Source organism: Hemitrygon akajei, chromosome 2, assembly GCF_048418815.1.
Source record: "Hemitrygon akajei chromosome 2, sHemAka1.3, whole genome shotgun sequence".
NCBI classification, from domain to species: Eukaryota; Metazoa; Chordata; class Chondrichthyes; order Myliobatiformes; family Dasyatidae; genus Hemitrygon; species Hemitrygon akajei.
In genome coordinates, this window is record NC_133125.1 from 93,224,727 (window position 1) to 93,242,950 (window position 18,224).

An 18,224-nucleotide genomic window follows, 5' to 3' on the forward strand; every position below is an offset into this window, starting at 1 on the left:
TTTAGTAGTGGCTTTCTCTTTGCCACTCTCCCATAAAGCGATGACTGGTGAAGCACCTGGGCAGTAGTTTTTATATACTTAGTCTCTCCCATCTCAGCCACTGGAGCTTGTAACTCCTCCAGAGTTATCATAGGTCTCCTAATGCCCTTCCTCACTAGTCCCCTTCTTGCACAGTTACTCAGTTTTTGAGGACAGCCTGCTCTAGGCAGATATACAGCTGTGCTATATTCTTTCATTTCTTGATGATTGACTTAACTGTTGTTCAAGAGATATTCAGTGACTTGGAAATTTTCTTGTATTCATCTTCTGACTTGTGTTTTTCAATAACCTCTTCGTGGAGATGCTTGGAGTGTTCTTTTGTCATTATGGTGTAGTTTTTGCCAGGATACTGACTCACCAGCAGTTGTACCTTGCAGATACTGGTGTGTTTTTACTATAATCAATTGAAACACCTTGATTGCACACGGTGATCTCCATTTAACTAATTATGTGACTTTTAAAACCAATTGGCTGCACCAGTGATGATGTTGTGTGTCATATTAAAGGGGGTATATACTTTTGCAAACAATTATTTTACAATTTGTATTTGTAATTAATTTAGATTATTTGGTAGAGATTTGTTTTCACTTTGACACAAAAGAGTCCTTTCTGTTGATCAGTGTAAAAAAAGACAAAAAAACACAAAAACTTCAGGGGGGTCTAAATATTTTTATGGGCACTGTATCATTTTAATAAAATGTTGCTGCATATATCATTAGATCATGTGGATTGTTTCCATTTTAATATTCATCTATAATTTCTCAAGATATGTGTTGCTGTCTCATAGATTTATTGTTGATTGGGTTCTTGCTTATGTGCTTTGCCTTTACACTATTGACACTAACCCCAATCTGGTCAGTATTAAATTCAATGAAATTAGGTCTGCTGATGCTGAAGTCGTATTTATACGAAATAAAGAGGCTAGCAAAATACAAAAGAATGTCACTTGTTGCTGAGTAGTTGCGTGCATTACTCTGTGCATGACTGAGACATTTGGAAACTATTTTAACATTGTCCTCAACATGGTAATTGACTGAGCCAATGCTTTCTATTTCCTATTATAAACAAAGGAATAAAATTCACCACATTTGAGTGATCTGCCAAGCCACCTTAGTCATGTTATACTACGCAGTCTCTTTTCCATCTATGCCAAATAAACTCTTATTTTTGTATCCTGGTTGAAACTGGAATTTTTATAAGACTTTTCATGATCTAAAGTCATGTCTAAGTGCTTTGAAGATATGAACTACTGTTGGACAGTTTCCACTATTGGAAATTTGGCCTTCTATCCTATAGAAAAACGGTCTACAATGATTAGGTATATGAGAATAAGAGAACTGGAAAAAAGGAATGGGAAAAAGGGTATTGATAACATCCTATAATCACAATGAAGATTACCTTAGTTCCTTGTGACACTGTAAGTTAGAGCTTTTCTATGTTAAATCAAGATAAAGGTAGTTGGCTAGCAAGTCTGTTTTCAAATATAATTGAGGTAATGGAATTCTCATTTCTTCACTAATTATTGATGGTCACCAATCCAGGGGTCTTTGAATAAGCTATTCAGCATTTATGTCCTGTCTTTGGACCCATTCTGGAGCTTCCGCTATGAGCTGGCCTATAATGTTCAGAATGATTACCTCCATGCGTAATCTAACCTTCACTTCTGGGATGATCCCACTCTAGATGGAAAGAAATCACAGTGTCCAAAGTTTACTTTCAAAATGAACTTGACGTCAACAGGGAACATCAACATTCATCTTGGAACAATTAAGACCATAAGACATAGGACTAGAATTAGGCCACTCCGCCATTCCATCATGCCTGATTTGTTATCCCTCTCGATCCCATTCCTCTGTCTTTTCCCCATAACCTTTGATGTGCTGACTAATCAAGAACCTACCAACCTCCACTTTAAATATACTCACAAACAAGAGAAAATCTGCAGATCTTTAAAGAAACAGTCATGAGTGCAGATTCAATAATTAGGCCATCATTTAAGTTTGAAGAAGGTGAAAAAGAGAGTACTTACCCATGCAAGGGATCCAGAACTATAGCTCTTGGGTGTGACATTTGACCTTCCACCAAGGTCTTCCGGGTCTGAGAGGCCTTTTCAAGTCTTGCTACACTTATAGACTTCCTGTAACTATCATCGGTCCAGTATAAGTTGTTTCCAATCCAGTCCACAGCAATACCTTCGACATTATCCACGCCTGGAGGTGACAAAAAAAAATGCAATCTTCAAACATTCCCTCCTGGTGGAGAAAATAAAAACTTACTTCCAAATTCAATTTTAGAAACTAACTCAGAGGAGCGGAGTTATTGACACTATTGATTATATCTGTTGTAATATAATAGCCCAGCTTTGCTTAGTTTAGTTTTTTTTTAATTTCTAATTTGGGATTTTTCTTTTTGGCATTTTTTTCCCCATTATATTAATTACATCAAGAGTTTGGGAGGTTTAATACATTTGTGTTATCTATAGTTAATACTTGTATATATTGTTTATTAACTATGTATTCCCAATCTCTCTGTATTACTATTGTTATTAAGCCTATGTCTGAAAATTAATAATACAATTTAAACAGAAAAGAAAGTAAATAACTCTTGTGGTAGGACAAGTTTATTTCCCATTCCATAGCCTCTGAAGATCTGCTGAGAAATTCAAACTACTGCAGCCATTGTGTTGACAGTCATCCCACTGTGTTATTATCTGGTTTTCCAGTATTTTGGCAACCGCAGTGGAGAATTAACATCTGTGCCTGGTTTCTCAGATATGTAGATGGCACATATAAAATTATTCAAGACAGGATGGTGCCTGCATTGGGGGTATTCTGTTTTTATTTGGCATTTCAGCTTGTGGCTGCATGGAGAGAGAGCAAGAAAGTCAAGGTGAATGGAAGTGATGAATGACTACAAATATCTGTGCCTTGTGCCAGATATCTCGTAGATGATAGATATTAAGTTCCATTTATCAGCCTAAATCACAATGTTGCTGAGGTCTTACTCCATGAGGGAATTGCTGTTTCATTAGTTGTGGAAATGGAAATACAAAGGATTATGCAACAAACAACTCCATCTCATATCTATCACTGGTGAGAATTCTATTGAGGAAACAGCTGAAGGTGTTTGGATCTAGGAGAACTCAGTGATCTCTGTTGCCATACTTCATCCAATGCTGATGTGAGATCTGTGAGAATCTCTGTCACTTCATCTGTGGAATTCCTTCTTTTGATCAAAATTGAATTGAAGCTGCAAGATTTTGGTGGTGAGGGAAGCATATTGGATCAAAACTGACTGGTAGTGAGCAGATTATTGTTTAGTTCAGTGTAATTTGACAACGGCACTGAAAAGTAGCTCCAATACTTTGCTGATAATTGAGATTACATAAACTGGTAGGATGGTAATTAGCCAGATTGAATGTGCCTTTTTCTTTGTTGACATGCCATCCTTGGGCAATTCTCCATATTGTTGGATTGAAGCCAGTATGCTAGTTGATACAGAACAGCTTGATGTTTATGTTATATAATTAAATTTGATTTCCTAGTTAAATTATTACTATTTATTTGGAACACTTCTGCTTGGACACAATGCTTTGTCTTAAATTCTGCTCCCCTTTTGGAGAATTGCTCTTCAATGTGAACCAACTATTTAGCTAATTTGTTCCATTACAATCATAATTTGAAAACTATATTATTTTCTGTATGAATGTTATGCACTTCCAATGCTTCCCTTACCATAAAGATCTATGATAGATGACATATTTGTTGAATTTTTCTGAAACAATTGCCAGCCTTTCGATATGCAAAAAAAAATCACATCAAGTATATGGGAAATCTGCCCACTAAACTGCATCAGAATGGATCAGAAAGCAAGTCATTGGAATGGAGGGATAGAGCTGTCATCGAGAAAGATGAGTACAACTAACTTTTCTGCACACAACTGTTATAAGTAACTAATGTATATATTGGAATAGGCCCTTCCTGGCCTTCAAGCTGCACTGTCTAGCAACCCTTGATTTAACCCTAGCCTAATCACAGGACAATTTACAATGACTAATTAACCAACGTATTGTTATGTCATTGGACTGTAGGAGGAAACTGGAGCACCAGGAGAAAACTGCTGTGGTCATGTGGAGAACGTATAAATTCCTTACAGACAATGACAGTAGCAAGAATTGAACCTAGGTCGCTGGTACTGCAAAGCGTTGTGCTAACCATTATGCTACTGTGCCGCACCAATTTGTCATTCTCATTTCTACTAATCTTTTTCAATAAGCAAAAATTCTCTTCCTAGGAAAGTAAGACCATCATTAATTAATAAATGTTTTTTTACTTCCCTCTCCTTCCTAGATTTCATATGCCCTTCAACATTCAGATACCAACCATGTCTCTGCCAAATTATTGTTACTTGATTTCATTTACACACTCAGTACATATGTTATGTTTATATATAATTCTTCAGTTAAGTATAATCCTTTATTCTTTATAATCACTGAATGTTGTTAATTTTTAGTTGCATGCTGCACCCTGACCAACACACCACATGTACTCTTCTGAATGCATGTAAGTGTACAGTATATCCTCTGAGAGGACCACAACCTTGTCACGGTTTGGAGGTTTGAGTACCTCAATGACCCAGCGAACTATGTTGGCGGGAGTCAGGGCTTTATACTTCGATTGTTGTCAGGGCATTATGCTTTGGCTGTTGTCATGGCCACCCATGCCAGACAGGTCAAAGGGTAAAGGCCAGACTAAGAGCGGTCCACCAGTCCTCCAGGTTTGGGGGTTCAGCTCAGGGTTAACAGTTGTTACAGAAAAATAATGAAGAATACCTGATTGTGATTATATTCCTGAGTATCTAAATTGGACTTACATAACTGACAGTAGTGAAAACCAAGATGAAGCTACTAACATGATGAAGGAAGCCTTGAACACCGCCAGAGATAGAGGACTTTTGTCGCTGCCCCAAATGCCAGTGGCATAACAGGCAGTAAGTACACAAGGACACAATATGATGAATAACGTGATTCTTGATTCTTTTATTTCAAACTCTATGTGTATTAAAATACAGTCTTGAGTTTTGCTCTTTAATTGTTTTTGTAATCTTTGGCCACTCTTGATGACCTTCCTTTACTTTTGCACACTCTTTTCCTTGCTGTCACAGTCTGTTTATCACTTAAGAAAATAATATTTTTCTCACTTGCTTTATTGATATTCTTTAACTTACTTCATATTTCAAACATTGATCTCTTGCATTAATTTCTCAGTTCAAAATCCTCTTGACTTCCCTTGTTACCCAGCTCACCAATTCACTGGCCCTAGCATGGTTCAGAAGTTGTCCAATCCAGTGTAACAATCACCATTTTCCAAGCACATGCGCCAGTGTCTCTCGAGCTGGAAACCATTTCCATCATACTAGTCTTTGAGTCAAACATTTACTTATCTTTTTTTATTTGCTTATGGCTCCAAAGATATTCTAATGTTTAATTTGGTGTGTCCAGGACCCCACCTTCTCAGTATGAGGTCTTCTCACTGTTGCCAACAGGAAGAAGGTACAAGAGCCTCAGGACCAGCATCACCAGGTTCAGGAACAGTTATTACCCCTCAACCATCAGGCTCCTGAACAAGAAGAGATAACTTCACGTCCTGTCACTGAACTGTTCCTACAAACCATGGGCTCACATTCACAGACTCTTCATCTCCTGTTCTTAATAGTTATTGTTTATTTATTAGTAGTATTGTAGTTTTCTTTTTTTTATGCATTTGAATCATTTGCTGTTTTGTTTTTGCACATTTGTCATTGGCTGTTCTTTTGGGTGCAGTCTTTTATTGATTCCAATGTGTTTCTTGTACTTACTGTGACTGCCTTCAGCAAAATTAATCCCTGAGTTGTATATGGTGACAAACATATACTTTGATAATAAATTTACTTTAAACTTTGGTATGTCAGGCTGATACACCAGTATCCCTTGCTTATCCTTTTTTTTTACTTTATATTTATCTGTACTAAAATACTATTGCCAATTATTTTAAAATTGTTTTATTCTGTTTGAAATATTGCCAAAGATTCAACCATTTTAGTTTGGTATAATTTTGTGATGGCATTGAATTTGCTGACCACAAAGTTTTACAATCCAATGAAGCCCTTAAGCTCTATCGAATATAGATGGAGGTACACTCACTAATGGGAGGTCTCACTGGAACTATCTACTCTTCAAAGCTAGTTCACATTTCTGTTATCCTCAATAGTAAATTCAGTTGTTTGAGTGGTGGCTCCCCCCTCCCTACCAAGGAAGAGATTCTTCCAGCTAACAAAGAAGTTTAAACACAGTTCATTTATATTTAGTAATACACATTTAAATTCCGACAAAACTTTTAAAATACATTTTAAACTCACAGAGGACTTTTACCTTAAAACATTTCCAAATTACAATAGACTTCTAAACACAAAAGATTTCCAGAACATAGATACAATTCCTATAAGCTGAAAAGGCATACCAAGAATGAAGACAAATGAATCATCTGTCACCCTGACAGATTCTGGTCACTCTGGCTTTCTATCATTCTTCTTGATGTTATTTAACCATTCCTAAAAAGATTGAAATGCTCCCTACATTTATACTGCTTTTCTACCACTTGGGTGACATCACATATATGATATTTTTTCAGATACCTTTTTTATACAAATGGTAGAAAAGCTTCTGGAGACAAAGTTTCCAGGTACCCACAAATAAATTCAAGTTTAAGATTAAGTTTAAATATCATTCAAGCATATACATGAATACAGCCAAATGGAATGTTGTGAATTTAACTATTTAAGCATACAAGTCAAGTCAAGTCAAGTCACTTTTATTGTCATTTCGACCATAACTGCTGGTACAGTACATAGTAAAAATGAGACAACGTTTTTCAGGACCATGGCACAGTACAAAAACTAGACTGAACTACGTAAAAAAAAAAACAACACAGAGAAAGCTACTTTCCAAGTATTAACAGATCAGCTATTTTATATGGCAAGTGATAATATCAATATGGTCTACAAGCTTTTGTGAACTAAATATCTTAGCCAGTTTGTCTGGTTTAAAACAAGCCAAATCAAATAATCCATTGTTGTACATTAAGAGGTCAGTCCAAATGCAGTGAGCCAACATCCTGCATTCTATGGACAGTGTGGCTGTTTGCAAAGCTGTACTTCAATCTGATTATTGTTTTCCATTTACCTCAAAAAAACTGAAGACCGGATCCTGTTTATGACAAGAAGCTAAACAAAGTTCATTGGTTGGAAGTTTCTCTTATTCATAAACACTGTACACCTTTGATCTCCAGAAGTTTCAGTTGTTATGTTAAAAAGCTGAGCTTTGCAAAGAAGTAAACAAGAAAGAACCACTCACCGCCCCCCCCCAGGATAGTGAATATCCATCACAATTTATAAATGTAATGACTTTACACAAAATTTCAAAATCCTTATGTAACTTAACAACAGACATTCTAACAAAAGGCCTCAGATTATTCTGATTAATAGTTCTGTCCTCTCAACTTGGGTCTGTAAATGTTTGGATATTGTTAAGGACACATTATATTGTGATCATGCAATGTGCTCGTTGATCATCTGTAAACATTTATAGTATTTAAGGCCCAAAGTGTCATGTTTTTATTGATGAGGCAATTACTCTAATGGGGCAAAAAATCAGTTTTCTATTGTCTATTGTCATATTCTATTGTACCTTTTACACTATAGGATTCAATCTTCTTGACAAGCTTCTGATCATCACCTCATCAACTACCTTTTTTGTCAATCCCCATACACCATTTCAAAGGAATTTGTCCCATCAACCTTCCTTGTGATTGTATCTGTTTTTCACTTTGAAAGGAGTAACTCAAAAATAAATAACAAATTTTCTTTGTTCAAAAAATTTGAATACTCCCCTACCCCACATTTTTATCACTACTGAATACCTAGCTAGTACCTGCTCAAATGATGATACCACTGTAGTGAGCCATATCTCAAATAACGATTAGTTGGGGTATAGGAAGGAAGTAGAAAATATAGTGACATGACATCATGAGAACAACCTTTTCCTCAATGTCAACTAAACAAAAAAGCTGGTCATTAACTTCAGAAAGAGGACATGCTCTTGGCTGCATCAACAATGCTTCACTTGAGAACTTCAAGTTCCTAGAAGTGTACATCATAAATAGCCTGTCCTGGTTTAACCATGTTGGTGTCAGAGCCAAGAAAACTAACCATCAGCTCTATCTACTCAGGAGGCATGTCTGCGCCGACCTTTACCAATTTTTAACCATGTACCATGAAGATATTCTATCTCGATGCACAACAGCATTGAATGGCAACTAGTCTGCATGTAACCACAAGAAACTGCAGAGAGTTGTGAATACAGTTCAGCAGATTACAAACACCAACCTCCCCTCTGTAGGCTCTGTCTTTTCTTCTCACTGTCTCAGTAAAGCAGCTAGCATAATCAAGGATTTAAGCCACCCTCTACATCTTCCCATGCACCCAGTCCCATCGGGCAGAGGACACAAACACCTGAAAGCAAATACCACCAGTCTTAAAAACAGCTTCTATTCTGCTTCTATCAGGCTCTTGAATAACCTCTTGAATGATGAGATGGAATCTTGATCTGACAATCTACCTTCTTATTATCTTGCTCTTTACTGACTACCTGCACTGCACATTCTGTGGGTTTTACACTTCATTCTGCACTCTAGTTATTGTTTTATCTTCATCCACCTCAGTGCACTGTGTAATCTGTATAAACAGTATGTAAGACAAGCTTTCCATTGTATCTTGCCCCATGTGGTACATATGGTACCAAAAGGAGTAACCCAAACTATGAAATACCTTTTGACCAAGAAACACATGTGAGCTGCAGCACAAGCCTAATCAACATTACTGTTTTCTTTTATGCAATTCGAAACATATAAAGACAAATGTGAACTAGTTGGGAGTGTTACCTTAAATCTGTTATGTCATTATTTTTGCAAAAGTAAAACTTTAGCTAGTTTTGAATCTACCAAAACATTGGGAATATATCTTTACTTCTTGCTCATGAATAACAGTTGCTGAAAAGCCTCCCAGTACTTATATAAGGCTAGCTATACTTGAGAAATAATTTGTTTTGAATCTTTCAGATTTATTCCGCAACTCCATTACATTTAAATCAAATCACCCAAGTTAATCTCTTTTTAGAGAGCTCATGTTATTCACAATTTCATGAATGAACAATTGGTGAAATAGTTATATATTGTGGCAACAGTATTATTTTCATACTCTCTTTTAAAGGTTTAGAGATTTATTGAAAAATGCAAAACATAAAACTATGGTTTTCTCCAGGTCTCTGGGTATGATTGGAACTTCCTTTTTACCAAATATCAACATATTCAATTGGTGAATTTTATTTCCTCTGGGGTTTGAATGTTATTTTTTTCCCACATATGTTATTTCACATCTGTAAATTTTTTGACTGTTCAGCAATCTGCTTTCTTTCTGAAAAGACAGCAACAAGTCGCTACAGTGAAGGAGAGCTTTGAACAGTATCCAATCGGTGTTTGGGATTGATTAGCAAGAGCAAATTAAAGGAAGACAGGGGCAAGCGCAATGGCTATCGTCTCAGTGGACAGAGACAGAGTGGTGATCTTGAGGTCTTCAGTTCTTCGTGACTTCCACAAAGTGAGGCTTCAGTCAGAGAAAGCAAAAGAAAGGAAAAGCTGTAGCTCAAGTTTCTTTCTCCCCCCTTTCGTTCTTTATATCTGCTCAGCTGGGACATTAGAGATGCCTGGCGGATAGTGAAATGCTCCTCTGATGGGACATGGGAAGGCAGGGAGACCTCCAGTGTGAGAATTGTGAGAAGTTCATCCAGCTGCAGCTTCTAACAAACGGCGTTAATGAGTTGGAGCTGGAACTGGATGAACTCTGGATCATTTAAACCCATGGTGCAGGACACAGGAAACTGGGTGACAATGAGGAAGGGGAAAGAGGTTAAGGAGCCAGTGCGGAGTACCCCTGCATCCAGCCCACTCAATAACATCACTTTGGATACTGTCTGGGGTGGTGGGGGGGGGGGGGGGGCAGGAGTGACCGAACGGAGAAAAGTCACAGTGATCGGGTCTCTAGCACTGAGCTGCCTCTGTGACTCAGAGGGAAGGGAGGAGAAGAGGCATGCTGTGGTGATGGGATTTGATAGTTAGGGGATGGTCAAAAGGTTCTGTGAGCAAGAACTATATTCCCACATAGTATGCCATCTCCTGGGTGCCAGGGTCTGGGTTATCTCGATTGAGACCTCAACATTCTTAAGTGGGAAGTGAACAGCCAGAAGTTGTGGTTAATGTAGGTACCAATAACATAGCTAGGACAAATGATGAAGTTCTGCATAGAGAGTTCAGTGAGTTAGGTGCTAAGTTAAAGGGAAGGATCTCCAGGATTGTGATCTCAGGTTTACTACCCATGCCACATGCAAGTGAGATTTGAACTAGGAAGATTATACAGCATAATATGAGGCTAAGGAGCTGGTGTAGGATGAAGGACATAAGATTTTTGGATCATTGGGCTCTCTTCCAGGGAAGGTGGGACCTGCACAGAAGGGATAGTTTGCTGGAGGCAAAATATTCTTTTGAGGAGGTTTGATAATGCTGCATGGTGAGGTTTAAATTAGAGTTGCAGGGCGACTGGAACCAGGGTGTCAGAACAGTTAGTGGAGAGGTTTTGGAGGCAAATATGGAGAGGTTTTGAGGAAGTAGAGAGACTACTGAAGGACTTAGATAGATTAGAATGAGCAAATAAATGGCAGACAGAATACAATGCTGAGAAGTGCATGATCTTTGGTGGAAGAAATGAAAGAGTTGATTTCCTAAATGGAGAGAAAATAAAACAAAAACTAAGTTGCAAAGGGACTTGGGAGTCCTTGTGCACGATTCACTAAAGGTTAATTTGCAGGTTGAGTCTGTGGTGAGGAAGGTAAATGCAGTATTAGCATTCATTTCAAGAGATCAAGAATATAAAAGGAAGGATGTCATGTTGAGACTTTATGGAGCACTAGTGATGCCTCACTTGGAGTATTGTGAGCAAGTTTTGGACCCCTTAGAAGGATTATTGAAACTGGAAAGGGTTCAATGGAGGCTCACAAAAATTATTGCAGGATTGAATTGCCTGTCATATGAAGAATGTTTGATGGCTGTGGGCTTGTATTCACTAGAAAGGAGAAGAGTGAGGAGTGATATCATTGAAACCTATCAAATGGTGAAAGGCCTTGATCGAGTGGATATGAAGAGGATATTTCCTATGGCACAAGAGTCTAGACCAAGGGACACAGCTTCAGAATATATGGCATCCCTTTAGAATGGAGATGAGGAGGAATTTCTTTAGCCAAAAAGTGATGTATCTGTGGAATTCTCTGCTGCAGGCAGCTGTGGAGGCCAAGTCTTTAAGTATATTTAAGGCAGAGGTTGATAGTTTCTTGATTGGTCAGGGCATGAAGGGATATGGAGAGAAGACAGGAGATTGGGGCTGAGAGGAAAATTGGATCAGCCATGATGAAATGACAGAGCAGACTGAATGGGTCAAATGGCCGAATTCTGTTCTTATACCTTATGGTCTTATCATCTTCTTTCTTAAACTAAGCAAAATCTAATGCCTTCCAGAAATTATCCTGGTTCTTTCTGTATTATTACTGGATCTTGGGGATCTAAAGAAAAAAGATTGTTCACCCAACCCCAAGGGAAGGCAATAATTTTTATTTCCTATTCATTATAAGGATTAGATAACTTGATCATATTAAGATATATATGTCCTGTCTCTAGTTTTCTTGTTGCTTTGGGCTAAGGAGAAGGAATCATAGACATAGAACACTTCAGCACAGAAACAGGCCCTTTGGCCCATTTAGTCTGTGCAGAACAATTAATCTGTGTAGTCCCATTGACCTGCACCTGGACCATAGCCCTATCATCCATGCATCTATCCAAATCTCTCTTCAATGTTTAAATTGACCCGACATCCATCACTTGTACTGGCAGCTCGTTTCACACTCTCACCACCCTCTGAGTGAAGAAGTTACCCCTTATGTTCCGCTTAAACATTTCACCTTTCGCCCTTAATCCATGAGTCCAGTCATAGTCTCACCTAACCTCAATGGAAAAAGCCTGCTTGCATTTACCCTATATATACCTCTCACAATTTAGTATACCTCTATCAAATCTCCCTTCAATCTTCTATGTTCAAGGGAATAAAGTCCAAACCTATTCAACCTTTCTCTATAACTCAGGTCCTCATGTCCTGGCACATTCCTTGTAAACTTTCTCTGTACTTACATCTTTCCTGTAGGTTGGTGACCAAAACTGCACACACTACTCCAAATTAGTCCTCACTAACATCTTATACAATTTCAACATATCATCTCAACTGCTGTACTTGGTACATTGATTTATGAAGGCCAATGTGCAAAAGCTCTCTTTACGATCCTATCTGCCAGTGACGCCACTTTCAAAGAATCATGGATCTGCATTCCTATATCCCTGATCCTAAAATATGTGGATTGTTGAACTTTATATTTGATGTTGAATGTCTTCTCAATGTTTCTAATGGTCTTTTGAGAAGTATCTTGAAAAATACGTTCTGGAAGAACATGTAGATATTTGCCTCCAATGCAACCTTAAAAACTCAGCCATATGAATCAGATATGACCTATTTATGCTGACTCAATTTGATGCACATTTTTATGTACTGAGGCAGTATTTTCACTTATGATATATTCCATTAACTTAGTGACAATTAGTACCATTTTAAAAGGCCTATAGTTATCTTCAGCAGCCATGCTGGGACTGTGAAAATAAATATCAGTTTCTTGTACTCCCAAAAGAATAGCCAAAAGATCCATGACCTTGGCAAGAGATTCCGACAGGTTCAGTTATTTCTGTTGGTAGCCAATTTAATTCTTTTGATGCATCAAAAGAAATCAACCCATACCAAAAAAAATGTCAGGCCAAATAACTTGTGTTTCTTCTGAGATTAAGGTATAATGCTTTTGCTTTGTCTTGTGAAAGGATTGAAGTCATGGATCAAAGATTGTATTCTATTAATTCTTGCACCATTTTCAACAAAAAAACTCTTGCCATCTCCTTCCTCAATAGAACATACTTGATTCCATTCTTACAATCTACTATAGCATTTTCAACTCTCCTTGCTTGTGTCTTTGAATCTCCTTAGTTCATGCCCACTCATCAGACAATCCCAATGTGTGCGCCCTTCCTATGGTAATCCTGGCCTGGACATCTCAATAAAAAGTCACTTCGCAGATCCTCAAAGATCACTGTTGTTGAATTCAAAATTAGAATTTATTAAATTAGAAATAAGAATATTTTAGATGTATAAATAGCAAATAAAGAAGCATTTTGTGCATATTTACATTTGCCATCCTTTGGAAAACTGGTGGAAGTATTTCCTATAACAATTCATTTTCATGCTGACATCATTCTTTTATAATATTTTGCTTCATAATGAACATTAATTACTTAACTACAGAAACAGGATCAAATGCACCATCTTAAAAAAGGCCTCATCTTAAGATCTCCAGTATTAATTCACAGTTCAACAAGAGTAAATCACACTGAAAGTAGTGAACCTTTTGTGATTTCAAGGTCACATTGCCAGCAGCTCTAAAGCTCTGTATACTTACAGCTTCACACACAAAATGTTATAAGAAAGCAGCCTCAGGCAGCAGAGTCCTGATGAAAAGTCTCAGCATTGACAGTTTATTTCCCCCTATAGATGCTGCCTGACATGTTGAGTTCCTACAGCATTTTATGTGTGTTACTTTAGATTTCCAGCATCTACATAATCTCTTGCACTATTAAAGCTTCAATGCCTTGATCTACAACATCAGTGTTTGTGATGACTTAGGGTTGGGGGAAAATAGGGAAGAGTGATCAAAGCACAGCATGGAATGGATCTGGAACATCTTCCCCAGGACATGTTCAACTTCATCAGCTACACAACCGTGCCCCCCCCCCACTGTTTTCCCCATCTACAGGCAACCAGCCACACAATCTGTAAAGGAGAATCTGATCTAGCCCAGTGTTGTGATGGAGTTTGATCACAGCTACAGTGACTGTCCTGCTGAGTGACAGCCAGAGAGAAATTCCTTTAATAAAGACTGACTGATTCTGAACAAGCAAAGTGACATTTATGATGATAACTTAAAGAGAATAAATCATAATAAAAAATTACTAAACAAAGGATATCACAATCTATGTTTTATTGATCCTCTCCACCCCAACTCAGATTATGGGGGAAAAGCATTTGGTGCATCCAAATTTGATGAAGTCCAGTTTTTAAGTTTATGTGACTGTGATGTGATAAACTACCCCTCTTGTCTGTAATAATGAGGGCAACAAGTACATCTTCCCACTATATGTCATAAGGTCTTGGAGCAGGATCAATAATTGAAAAAAATAGATTATTTCAAGTTTGTGAGGAAAAGGAACTGGAAGTAGATTAAGGTATGTTAGTCTTACATATTCTGTAGGTGCACAAATAGCCTCTCTGTGTACATTTTACCATGACGATGATGTCAAAATATTTAAAGTAGTAAAATTTGGAAGGGCTGTGTGGAAGTTGATGGAGAAACACAGAATGGAGATAAGCAAATTACAAAACATCATTGTCGTGCACAGGAATGTAGCAACATAAGTGATGGACGTAATACAGAGTATGAAAGTTAGTCTAGTGCTGGTTTTGGGATGGGTTTTTCATTAATCAACTACTGCAACCAGTGTCTTTTTGATCTGCTCAATCTTTTCTTTCAAGTTGCAGCAAAAAAAGCTTAACACGTTGAAATTCATCACTGTTATTACTTTCACAGTTAAGGGCAATAACTCTGCAATTAAAGATGTTGATTACAGATTGGCAAGTAGGCAATTTTTTTATAGTCTATGATTTCAAAAAGCCACCTTCTGTTCACTCCTTGGAGTATTTGAGGTTTGCTTTGTTTAGCTAAATTTGCTCCAGTGTAAATTGATTTAAATGGTATTAAAGTTATTGTGCATCCATGTAGGCTTAAATTAAATTGGAAAATTTAATTTATGGTCAGCATACCTAGAGTAGCATTGCCAGCAAAATAACCACAGCATCAAAAAAATAATTGAATCACTTCATCACTTTAAATTTGATAATCTGAGACTCTGATATTAACAAATGTGTCTTTCTTTGATTTATTGTCTTGTTTCTCCCTCTATTTTACAGTCTATATAAAGAGAAAAATTGCTCTCTTGTTTATCTTGTACTTCTAAAGTTCTAAATTCTTTCCACCACTTAATATTCTTGTGTTTTTTTAAAGAAAGTGCCTTGAATGAATTTTTCATTATGCTGGATATATGTTCTTTCACGTCTGTTGTGTCTGCATTTTTTGAAACAGACATTTGGTGGCACAGTTGTCATGAATGCCATGGGAACTGTGACCTTAATAGTAACATCAGACTAAACTCTTTGTGACGGTTGTTAAATTTAAAATAACCACAGAAGCTCATGCTTCACTGAAATCTACAAAGTTTAAATAAGCAACCCCCTTCAAAGTGACGAGTACAAGAACCATGCATTAACCTATTTTACAGGAGGGTGCAAATCATTTGCCAGATAATATATACTGTAAAATATAGATTAGGACTACTGAAAACTCAAAAGCCTTCTAATCTCATGCTGGAGACTGATGTCTTTTTTTAAACACTGCTAGTGTGAGCAGTGAAGAATTTGTTTAAATTAATTGAAACTTTTAACTTTGAAGCAGTTGATGCAATGTAATCAACATCCTGGCAGCATAAGAGGGTATATTCCACCTCTTCTTGATTCTTTGAATTCCTTGACACCTATTGAAGGTCAGTTTAGGTTCTCCTGTTCTGCTCAATAAGGGGAAATTCTAACCCAGGAAGAAAGCAAATGGATATAATTATATAGCAGACTTCCTCAAATCAAAAGGAGATGCGGGTTTTGCAAATATAGGTGGAATTTAAAAGTTTACATATTTTATTTGGACCAAAAAATAGTAGATCAATAACTGGAAAAAAATTCTTTAATTTTGTTTTGGGAATAGTAGAATGCCGACGAGCTATGTGATTTAGCATCCAAATCCATCTACTTTGCTTGTTATGCTTCATTATTTATTTTAGAGATACAGCACGAAGCAAACCCCTGCAGCTCAATGCAACCCACCGATTTAATGCTAGTCTAATCACAGGAACTTTACAATGAACAATTAGCCAATGAACCAGTATGTCTTTGGACTCTGCGAAGAAACTGGAGCAGCCAGAGGAAACCCATGTGTTTTACAGGGGGAACATACGAACTCTATAAGATAAGACATCGGAGCAGATTTAGGCTGTTTGGCCTATCAAGTCTGACCCACCATTTCATCATGACTGATCTATTGTTTCTCTCAATCACATTCTCCCACCTTCTCCTAATAACCTTTGACATCCTGACCATTCAAGAAACTATCAATCTCTGCTTTAAATATACTCAATGACCTGACCTCCACAATTGTCTGTAACAATGAATTCCACAGATTCACTACCCTCTGGCTAACTAAATTCCTCCTTATCTGTGTTCTAAATAGATGTCCCTCTATTCTGAGGCTGTTGCCTCTGATCCCAGATTCAACCACTATTGAAAATAACACCTTCACATCCACTCTATATAAGCCTTTCAATCTTTGATAGGTTTCAATGAAATCCTTCTTTATTCTTCTAAATTCCAATGAGTACAGGCCTAGAGCCATTAAATGTTCCTCATACATTAAATCTTTAATTCCCGGAATCATTCTACTGAACACCCTTGGACCCTCTCCAATGCTGGCCCGTCTTTTCTTGGATAAGGTGCCCAAAACTGCTTACAGTACCTCAAGTGCTGAGTGACCAATGCCTCATAAAACCTCAACATTACACCTTGCTCTTATATTCTAGTTCTCTTAAAATGAACGCTGACATTGCATTTGCCTTCCTTACCAATGACTCAACCTGCAAGTTAACCTTCAGGAAATCCTGCATGAGGATTCCCAAGCACTTCTGCACCTCAGAGTTTGGAATTTTCTCCCCAATTAGAAAATAGTCTATGACTTTACTCCTTCTACAAAAGTGCATGATCATACACTTCCCTACACTAAATTCCATCTGTCATTTCTTTGCCCATTCTCCTTATCTAAGTCCTCTTTCATTTCTCTGCCTTCCCTTAAGGAAACCATGCTGACCTTGCCTTATTTTATCATGTGCCTCCAAGTACCTCGAAGCCTCATCCTTAATAATGCACTTCAACATCTTTGCAACACCGAAGTTAGCCTAACTGGCCCATAACTTCCTTTCTTCTTCCTCTCACCCTTCTAAAAGAGTGGAGTTACATTTACAATTTTCCTGTACTCGGAACCATTCCAGAATCTAGTGATTCTTGAAAGATCATATTAATGTCTCCACAATCTCTTCAGCTACCTCTTTCAGAACCCTGGGGTGTAGTCCATCTAGTCCAAATAACTTATCTACCTTCAAACCTTTTAGATTTCCAAGCATTTCTCCTTAGTAACTGCAACTACACTCACATCTGCTCCCTGACAGTTTTGAATTTTTGGTACACTGCTAGTTTCTTCCACAGTGAAGAGTGATGGAAAATATTTACTAAGTTCGTGTGATATTTCTTTGCACCGATTTCTACTCTCCAGGATCATTGTTCAGCTGTTTGATATCTACTTTTGCAGGTTTTCTGCTTTATACAGTACATCTGAAAAAAAAAACTTTTGCTATCTTCTTTTATTTTATTGGCTAGCTTTCCTTCACACTTCCCTTGTGGCTTTTTTAGTTGCCTTCTGTTGTTTTTTAAAAAAATCCCAATCCATTAACTTCCAACTAATTTTTTGCTATTTTTGTGATTTCCTTTTATGCTGTCTTTGACTACTCTTGTCAACCAGTCCTCCCTTTAGAATACTTCTTCATCTTTAGGGTGTATCTAACCTGTGTCTTCTAAATTGCCTCCAGAAACTCCAGCCATTGCTGTTCTTCTATCATCTTTGGTATTGACAACTTCCAAACAACTTTTGCCAGTTCCTCTCTCATGCTTCCGTAATTCCCTTTACTCCACTGTAATACTGATACATCTGACTTTATCTGCTCCCTCTTAAACTGCAGGGTGGATTCTGT

At 37.4% G+C, this 18,224-nt stretch overlaps 1 protein-coding gene across 1 annotated transcript in view; it reads right to left on the reverse strand.

The window, feature by feature from the left end:
- Positions 1-18,224, reverse strand: part of LOC140714547 (low-density lipoprotein receptor-related protein 1-like) — a 1,940,354-nt gene that overhangs the window by 866,277 nt on the left and 1,055,853 nt on the right. Inside the window, exon 12 of the mRNA XM_073025830.1 lies at positions 2,069-2,249. Within this exon, the coding sequence (XP_072881931.1) occupies positions 2,069-2,249 (181 nt within the window). The remainder of the gene's footprint in view (positions 1-2,068; positions 2,250-18,224) is intronic.